At 36.5% G+C, this 10,528-nt stretch overlaps 1 protein-coding gene across 1 annotated transcript in view; it reads right to left on the bottom strand.

The window, feature by feature from the left end:
* Positions 1–10,528, bottom strand: part of LOC107084687 (formin-2-like) — a 53,418-nt gene that overhangs the window by 30,336 nt on the left and 12,554 nt on the right. Inside the window, exons 4-6 of the mRNA XM_015374623.1 lie at positions 8,885–9,705; positions 8,306–8,447; positions 4,199–4,286 (exon numbers count right to left, since the gene is read on the bottom strand). Coding sequence (XP_015230109.1) covers positions 4,199–4,286; positions 8,306–8,447; positions 8,885–9,705 — 1,051 coding nt within the window. The remainder of the gene's footprint in view (positions 1–4,198; positions 4,287–8,305; positions 8,448–8,884; positions 9,706–10,528) is intronic.

Here is a 10,528-nt window from a genome sequence, read left to right as displayed (position 1 = left end):
ATATATAAATTAGAGTCCTGGTTCTCAGAAAATTTAAAATACGCTGGTCTTTCAATTGAAGTGTTATTTTTCAGGACTTAAACATTCTATCTGAGAGATAACATGGAAGCATTTACAGTTTCTATCATTAGACAGGTGATACTGCATTTAATTTAATACTTTAAATCACCATCCACTCCCAGTGAAATGTGCCTAACTGTCCCCTTAAGACCAGTGCAAACTAGCCACTGACATAAAGGCAAACATAAAAGTGAACTGCTTGGAGGAATTTATGCAATATTTGTAGCAAATGAGATCTATATATTCACTGTGCAGCTCTCTTCTGCCTGTTCTTGTTCTCGGTTTCACTAAGAAGAAGCAAAGGAGGTTTGTTTCTTTGAAACCTATAGGGTTATAAACATCAATTCATTCACCACCAATTACCTCAAATCCCACTAAAACCTTTGTTGAAGTCTGGCCCACATCTTCCCTTCTGACAAAAATCTCCATACGTTTCATCCACTCCTTGCGTTTACTCTTTTTGACTTGTTTTATTCTTCAAAAGCGGCAACAAAAATAACATCCTCCTCTGTTACATTTGCTCTTTTCTTTTAACCATTTGGTTTTCATTACCATCTTACTGAGGCAAACTGTACCACCACAGTCTGTTTTGGTACCTCGATTCAAAGCAGTTTTTTAGATGCAGGTGAAAGTCATGTCATCACTGTGACATGGACGTCTTATGTCTAAAAAGGAAAATCCTAGACCCATCTGTCCACATCTATCCTATACTGCCACATGTGACCCCAGCATGGTGCTGACAACTATGGTCCTGGGGAGAAAAAGAAAAGTTGTAGCCCTCTATAACCTTACAGGAAGCAGACGCTGCATGGAAGTGTCCTATGAAACATGCAGCATGTCAGCTAAGTTTGAGAACAACCAGCAACAGCTGTGAGGAAAGGAAGGGGGGAAATGTGTTGATTCCCTGTTGAGTGGCTGGGCTGCTATAAACCAACAAAACAAAAACTTCATGATTCATAAGCTGTTTTTCTTCAGTTCAGAACAATCCAAATGACAGCTTTGGTAGTCACTGTCACTATTGTGGAATTCAAATTAAATGAAACTGTTTCACAGCGCTTTTATGAGTTAAACTTTTACTTTAAAAAACAGACTGGGATGCAAACGGACATTTTGTTCAGACAAACACGATCTTTAATCTCTGTAATGTGTTTTTAGACATTTCTAATAACAATATGTGCTCACAAACTTTCTGGGAATTAGGAAATAAAAAAGAAAAAAGAAAGAAATAGTGTGAAGTATACCACCAAACCACCATGACACACTCTGTGTTCTCAGTCTGGGATAAACTGAAGTTTCCAATTAGTGTTAATTATACAGCATTTCAAAAATGTCCTAACATAGGAGATAAATTGCAGTGTTAATGACAGTGGCCCTCTCCTGCCCTCCTGTTCAGACCCAAGATGGATGTATCAAAGACATTAAAGCTTGGATCTTGACATTTACACCTAAAATACTGATGCTGCTGTATTTAAACTGTAATAAATGCTCTCCTGTTGGAGGATAAAAAAAAGGAAAAGGAAGAGTGTTTAGACACATGGATGAGAGAAGACTGGAGCGCAATCAGAGAGTAACTAAAACAGGAAGAATGTCTGTTCCTATCAACATCTCTTGGATGACTTCACCTCTGCAAAGCCGCCCAGACAAGATGGTGACAACCTCTGAGAGAGATAGAGAGCCGCAGAAAAACATGGCGTGGGTGTTAAACGCAAAGAGATTACAAAAAATGAGAGCAGGGAAAACCAGAGAGGAGGAGGAGGGGAACAAAAGGATAAATAACTTGGATGCCTTTTAGCACAATGACTTTTTGGAGAGCGAGAGAGAGAGAACAACATCTGAATCTCAACAGATTCTAAAATAAATTGTTTGTACTTACTATACATCTAACAGATAAAGGTACTGTAAATCTCAAAAATTTAAATAAAGAGAACCTCAATTTCGTCATTTCAAAGTGAAACTGATTATATGGGTTTATTTTACATAATGTATGATACTTTACACTTTTCTTGTAATATTTATGATCATGGTTTACAGATACAAAAATATCAAATCCAGTGTGTCTGAAAATGTTAATAGTTTCACAAGATTAGCATTAAAAGAATGTTTTAAAAAGACCTGGAGGCTTTTGAAAAACAAGTTAGATTTATATACCCTTAATATTTGCCTAAGATGCCTTTTGAATTCATTTCTGTAACAATTTTGCATGCCATGGAGGCAATCAGCTTGTGCCACTGCTGAGGTGTAATGGAAGCACAGGTTGCTATGACAGTGGCCTCCAGGTCATTTGCGTCTTTAATGTTTCTCCTCTCCCCTTTGACACTTACTCACAGATTATCTCTGGGGTTAGGGGCAATCAAGCACAGTAAAACATGGATATCAAACTTTGACAATTTGGGTAGGTACTGTACCAAATCGTGCTGAAAGATGAAATCATAATTGACACAAAGCTTGTCAGAACAGGAAGCATTGCATGCTCTCATATGTCTGGATAGATTGCTGTGCTGATAGTGGACCTAACAGTGGAAGTAAACTAGCAGGTGACATCACACCACTGACTAGAAAATTTACATTAAAATTCTTTGTGCTTCTTCCTACAGGAACATTATTTGAAAATAAAACACAAACTTTGTCTCTTGATGTTCTGTCTCAAGCCTCAGTCCTCTCCTTGTAAAGCTTCCCTAACCTCCTTATTTAATCTAATTTACCAAATCTTAAACCTGTATTATTCCTCCTGCTGATATATCATACCACTGTTTTTCCTCATATTCGACTTTCCATGGACATTATTTGATGCTGCTCTTGTAGAGAGTGTCATGACTGTCTTCTGTGCATCTGGTAAGTCAGCTGTATCCACCAAGGTCATTTACTATCCAGGACTAAGACAACTTAGAAGCTCAAGAAACCTTTGTCGGCATTTCAAGTTAATTCCTTTTTGCAGACCATTTCATATAGCTTACTCACTTTAGTTTTAACACAAAGATTATTATGTTGATTATACTGATCTACACTTCTTTAGACTAAGGCTTTGAAGCAGCTGACAGGTGTTGCCACGTGTTACTCTATGGCTTGCGAAAAATCCACCAGCTAAAACTTTTACTGCGATCTTGGTTAATAGGTTTTAAACCATAGGACCAGTTCTGTAACAATTACTTTTTAAAGCTTTTGGATATCTTGATACTGGAAACTACGATTATGGTGCGAACTGATTTAGATAAATATCATGGGACAGAATTATTTAATTTAATGTAAACCTCAAGTCAGGGGAGATTAAAAAAAAGAATGTGGGAATTTATAATTGGCAAATTACCCAAATATCCACCCAGTATTTAGGCTACCATTACAACAATCAAAGACTTGCAAAAAGTGTTTAGCCATACATCAAAACACAAATTATATGCAATTGTTGGACTATTGTCTCTCTGCAGAAAGCAAATACTGTACAGGAGCTAAAACTTTGTTTACTATTAGCTTCACAACAGAACATTATTTCCATTAAAATGAAAAAGAACATATACAGAAATATGTTTTAAAGTATTTTGTCATTTAAAGGCTTAGGTTTAAATGTATTAGACTGTCAAGACTCTCACCACTGAAATAAGACTGTTTTTGTTGGGGAAATATCTGTGGATTATAACAGGATTTTAAAGGCTAACTAGTCATTGGTTCCTCTTTGAGTTTATTGTATCTGCTGTCATGATAATAAATTACTGTAATCTTTTTAGTTGCAATTATCCGCTCAATTATTTACACCTATTAATTATAAAGCAAAAATGTTATTTACAAAAGCAAAACTTAATTTAAAGGGCTGAAGTCTTTTGCATTAATGCACTTGTTAGCGTAAAAAGCAAATACTTCATAAGCTGTGCAAAACACGAGCCTTAACAATGTTGTTCTAGAGGGCAGAACCAAAGGTGAAAACCTTCCATGCCTTTTAGTATTTTTTTTTTTTTGCTTTTTAAAATCTTCATATTGAATAGCCCTCAATCTTTCCCTGTTGTATAAATTCAACATGACGTTCAAATGTTGCACCAAGTCCTTTTGTTAAGTGTAAGTATTACAAAGTGCATATTGATAAAGTGCTGCTGCTATTTTATTTTTTTAAATATAAAGTGAAAATCAAGACCCAGAATAAAACACTTACCATTCTGGATGTCCTTCATATCTAGATGAATGCTGGACATCAGGATCCCAACAGCTTGCGAACGCTTGTTGCTTAACAATTTTACCACCTTAGAGAAGAACATGCACAGAGACAGCAGCAGAAAGGTTATATGAAATATATAAATAAATAGAAAAAACGTTTGTTTCAGTGTGTAAAAATCCTAAAATATTTACAGTCAGTTGATTATCTGTGTGAGCAAGTACACATGATGATTGATTTGTAAATATTAAATATATTACTGTAATTTTGCCAAATACAAAAATGCTAAATTTTGAGTTCAATTACTGAACTTAATTAAACCTTAGAGTTTCCAGGGAAAGGCTTTTTTTGTGTTTTTGTTTTTTTTTGTTTTGCAATGTAGTTACCATTTTGTCAAATGAAAAAATAGATTAAAAATGATAAAGAAAAACCAAAGATTAAACTACAGACAGTGTTTCATTTTTGCTTAATGATAACTCTTCATGTTAACTCTGATACATGATATTGTTTTACCAAAAGTCAAAGCTCCGGACATCTACCCAATGTTATTATGATTTAATAGAAACATACACTGGGTTAATCATGAGCCACAGTTTGCCTTAGTAAGCAAAAGATTTAATAAGGCTAAAAAGATTGCACAGAACAGGAAACCCAAAGCCCACTGTTATCCAGACAGAACCCTTTCCCTGAAACCAGATCAGACAGACCACAGACCTTTTAAACATGCAGGAAGTTATATCACGGGGCCCCAAATACACCATCTGTTTTCCTGAAAATAACCACAGATTCAATGGGCATGGACTATGATATGATACTTATTGGACATCCTTTTATATTGAGCTGATTCTGACAAAATGCAGAAGTATTCACACTGCTTCAAAAAGATCCTACAATCAGGAGATTGTGAATAAAACAAGGTTTGTATTTCCATTATAATATTGTCTGGAGGTCAAATCCAAAGGGGCATTTGATAAAAGATGCACGAAGATACAGCCATATCCCATCACACAACCTCTTCAGGGGACCATGAAGGACAAACGACGAGAGGATTTTAAGTTACCGTCAGATTTTGAGAATTAGCTGATGATCTTAATTGTTGGCCAGCAGTGCTCAGAAAAAGTACATTTTAAAACATAGTTTGACCTCTTTAAAATGAAGGGATCGGCAAACCTTTGAGACAACAAAGGTTTTATAAGGGTTTCTGGTAAGATTCTTGGATTTTCTATCAATTACATAACAAACCTCTTGGTTTCTAATGATTTCTTTGTAAAAAATATATAATGTGTTACAATGAGTCAGTTTTCAGTGTGGATAACGCCTAGGTAGATCCATCCCCTTGACAAAGCATATCGCCTTTGATTTATTAAAAAAAAAATTTTTAAGAAAAGAAAACCATTGACTCTATGTGGATTTAGTAAACCTGGACATTTAATAAGTTTATCAGCAAAGGCTGTTACACTGGATGAGAAATAACATCTGAGCTGCTCTCTAGTGGCAGTTCAAAGGAAGATACTCTTAAAAAAAAGGCACCGTATACCTACATACAGTTTTCCTCCTGTTTTAATGTTTTTCCTATGTTCCTTTTGGTTTGCTTTGTAGTTACAACAAGAAAAGTAAAAAATGTTTTTATTTTTTAAATACTCAGATGAGTCAATAAGTTCATGAGGAGCAGGAGCTAATAGAATCATTACTGTATACATTTCAGATATATGAAGAATGTAAGTTGTTATCTAATGTCAAATTCTGAATTGCTCTGATCGTATAATGTTATGTTTGAACAATAATTAATTAATCAAATAATTACAGAATTAAAACATTTCAAAAAATATAAGTGTATAATGCAAGCTACCTGTTTATTGTTACAACAATGGTGAATTAATAATCGTTATCTGTGGATGGCCTAATAGAATGGACTGAGAGCTACAGTAAAAACAATTATAATATATTATGTAACATAAAAGATTAATACAATAGGTGCTGTACATTCTAACATAAAATTGTCTTTTTTTTTAATAAGGAAAATCAATGTATTCATAAGTCTCAGTTTGCTTCAATCTTGTTCAATCTGTGTTATTTTCCTATTAAAATGCAAAAAACTGAATAAGATCCTGGGGTATGAACAAAATTACATTTAGCCACAGACAGCATGTACAGTACATTAGGCCTATGTGTGAGAAATGCAGATCAAAGCAACACACAAACCTATCCAGGTCACAACCAACCAAAATAAAATTTAGCCTGATACCTTCAGGCTTGACAGTTGGTTCTTTGTTAGGTCTAAAACCATAAGGGCAACTCTTCATACGTTCTTAACACAGCCACAAATATACGGTCTCTCCAAAATGCAAATGGGCATTTCTCAAAACGTTTCTGATGTAGATGTACATTAATTTTTCTATGGATAATTTTACCCTGTATCAGTTTGCTGCTTTCACTAAATTTGCATGTTGTATCATTTTATCATATGTATCATGTATTTTCATGTAACAACTATCTCTGGGTAAAGAGCACTTTTAGTGCATCCCTAAAAAAGCCCAAACAAAGAAAACTGTCATCAGCAAAAAAAACATTTTTGAATGACTCCATTTCTCAGAGAATTTGTGTTATTAGTATTACTCCACCAAGAAAGGGGGCAACAGTGCAACTTGCAATGTTCACTCTTCTATTCACAGCAGAATATTTTTCAAGTTTTAGGTCAGAACATAAAGTATAAAAAGCAATATTCCTAATTTCAGACCTTAAAATGTCTTCAGCATGGCCATATTTTAAATAGTACTTCTTGAAATATATGTAGTTAAATTCTTAATTAGATAAAATGGTATAACAACAATGAAACAATAATGAATTTAACCATTCTTAATTTTTTTTTTAGTTATATACTTTTTTTTAGAGTATGCTTGGTTTATTTTTACTTTAGGTGTCACACTGGGAAAACATTAAACTTTCAAATGCAGGAAAACATCATGCCCTATCATAAAGACAGCATTAGGCCATCTTTAAGGAACTGAAAAAGTCAGACTGTCAAATTTTAAAATAGGTAAACGTTCCTGTTCACAAGTACTGACTTGCTTGTCAGGGGATAGTGTATATCCAACAAGGGGCTTGAAAACACGGATGTGCATCCTTCAGCTAAAACCCATTGTTATAATAAATAAAGGTACTCAGACATGAAAATAATGTCATAAATAACTAGATTATGTTTGATAAAATGTTAAATGGAGTGAAGCTATTTTCCCAAAATCTATATGTGTTCTATTTAAACTTCTTTACAGTTCTTTAACATGACTTTTGGAAATTCTCCTCAAGGAAATGAATGTTTCCATTTTTACTGACCTACAGTAGAGTTTGCATAAAGGTAAATTCCATTTGTTCGAGCTAAACTTCCATAAGCCTGACGTGTCTCAAAAAAGTTTTATGTTGATTTAATAGTTAAGTTCAACATCTCCTAAACCAAAAGATTTCCCAAAAATGTTTATGCCTTAAGATTAACATTTAATCTCTGCCATAAGTACAGGGTATCCCCCAGAGTGTCAATTAGATGGGTAAAATGCTGTTCCCTTGTGCAACATTATCTGTGATTTAGACACATAAATTTGACCAACTGCACATCAATTTTAGGATGATGACATGAACAGCTTTAAACTGTAGATCAAATGCTTGACTTGGAAATTGACAGAGTGGCATAAAGTGTATAGGGGAGAGAAACAGGCCAACTATTAAACCAAGTCACACAGAAATCATGGTGGGAGGAACCACACTATGAAATACAACTCCCAAGCTTCTCTTGCTCTCCCTCGCTAATTTCCTTTCCCGCTCTCTCTCTCCAGCAGTCATCGCTGTGAGGTTTGCTCACCGCACGCGAGTCTTTGGCTCGGTGCCACTGGATGGTCACAAGGGAGTCGGTTGGGAGCCAGAGCTCACACCACATAATAACTGTCTGGCTGCAGCAGTTCCTCCTGCCACTCAAAGTGACTCTGGGAGCGACAGCAAGGAGAAATGGAAAGGAACGCTGCATGGATGGAAAATTACGCTTGGGAAAGCACCAGGAGAAAAATAATAAAAATCAGCAGAGGAAGTACACAATTAAACAACCTGAATGACACATACCTGTTTGGCCTTTGATTTGCTGATTGTATCTGAAATTGGCTTCTTTTTCTCCTTCACAGCACTTTTAGAGAACAGATCCACAAATTCTCCAAAATCAATAGCTGGCTCCTCTATTTTTTCCCACACCAGTGGTCCAGGGTTTCTAGAGGTAGAATGACAGATTGACTATTTACTTTACAAACAGTAGAATTTTTATCTGACTTTCTGTGGTTGAAAAACTACACTGAAGCCTTTTTTTCAGTACTTTTTGATACAAAAAAAATAAAAAATAAAGTACTATACTTGTCTAAGCTATCAGTCAACAAACTTAGCATCAGATTTCTCACTTGCAATCCTTCAATTTATTTTTAGCAGTTTTTTTAGCCACATTTTTCAAGCCCTATAAGGAAAGAAAACCTGGTTAGAGTCAATTCTGCGCCGACCACAATGCCTGGACTGCATTGCTTTCATTTTCCACAAGCTTAGCATCTCCATTACCATCACAACATGTGGCTGATCTTTATCTTAAGTGGACATGTTTCCTCTCAAATTCTCTACTGTTAAAATGTCTGTGTGCAAATGATGCATATCTGTTCTTACTTTTTTGCATGCAGCTGAATGCGGGTCCAGTAGAGTGGCTTCATTGGCTTGGGGGGCTCTATCATAGCTTTGGCAGGGGATGTTTCCTGAACCATCAGAGAAGGAATGGGACCCGGAGGTGGTGGGATGCAGCCTGGTGGAGGGGGGCACATTCCTGGTGGAGGAGGGGGCCCCATTCCCGGTGGGGGAGGTGGAGGAGGAGGTAGTCCTACTCCAGGTGGAGGAGGGGGTGGAGGTGGTGGCCCAAAGCCTGGTGGTGGAGGTGGTGGTGGTGGACAAGGACCAAAACCAGGTGCAGGAGGTGGAGGAGGAGGCATGGCTCCTAAGATTGGAGGGGGAGGTGGAGGAGGAGGAGGAGGAGGAGGCATGGCTCCTGAGATAGGAGGCGGAGGTGGGGGAGGTGGAGAAGGAGGCGGCATGGCTGCTGAGATGGGATGCGGAGGACCTGGTATGATACTTTTTTGCTGCCTCTCTTTGCAGGTGCACACAAAGCTTTCTGTAGCCTTGATGCTTGAGGATGTGACTGAAGATAAGTTGCTACCTATTCCTCCATTCAAACGTACATCAAACTTAAAACCCTCATCCACAGGTGAAGTTTGAACAGATGCCTCCACTTTTTCTCCTTTTTTCTGCAAAGCCTTTGGGCGGGCATTTCCCAAAACTGATACATTATCCTCCGTGCTCTTTGCCAAAGAGGGTCGATGGCTCTGAAGAACAGCAATCTTGTTCTGCAAGTCCTCAATTTTCTTCTCCAGCTGAGGGATGAGACAGCTTTCATCCTCTGAAGATGACGGGCCAGACTTCAACCTGCTAGATTCTGTCTGTTGGTAATCCAGAAAAAAATCAGACAGAAAAATAAACTATTAAATATTTTAAAGTTGACACAAAGATCTAAAAATTGCACCAAAAAAAGGCTTATCTGTCAAATTCTGTCATCAATTCGGCCTTAAAGCCCAATTGGGCACCTTTTAAGCTGGTATCTTTATTTTGTACTTAAACCATTGTTGTCTCAACCCATCAACATAGCCTTTCACGGTCAATCACTGCATATCCTCTTACTTTATGTTGTGAATAGGTAAAGTTATAGCAATTAATGACTGTATGTATATTCTGTATATATACATACATACATACACATATATATATATATATATATATATATATATATATATATATATATATATATCATCTGAAGGCATAGTTGGGTCAACACCTCAACACCAGGATTTTAAATTTAGGCACAATAGCAGTGTTGATACAAATTTCTTTGTAAATTCTAAGATTATAAGCATGAGCAAGTGCAGAAATAGTAAAACATCGACGACTCTGCAGGCTTAAAAAACTCTGGAGGTATGAGTTGAGGAATGTTCATCAAGGTCCACAATGACAGCTTCAAAGAAAACGATACTGAGATATTAGGGCTCCGGAGATGGGGAGTTTTAGTTGGTCCCTCATTGGGAAAAGTTTAATTCTATTTAGAGGTCTCTCAGGTGGCTTAGGTTGTTGTATCTTCTCTATTTTTTTTTTTTTTTTTTTTGCCTTAAATCGCCCCAACTTATCCTTCACAGCTCTTCAAATCAGGCAGCTGTTGTTTGTTCATTTCTCTAGACAAGCCTGACCTCTGGTGGACAGAGAACATTTTAC

Source organism: Cyprinodon variegatus, unplaced genomic scaffold (assembly GCF_000732505.1).
Source record: "Cyprinodon variegatus isolate N-32 unplaced genomic scaffold, C_variegatus-1.0 Scaffold106, whole genome shotgun sequence".
Classification (NCBI taxonomy): Eukaryota; Metazoa; Chordata; class Actinopteri; order Cyprinodontiformes; family Cyprinodontidae; genus Cyprinodon; species Cyprinodon variegatus.
This window is presented reverse-complemented; position numbering and strand designations above follow the sequence as displayed.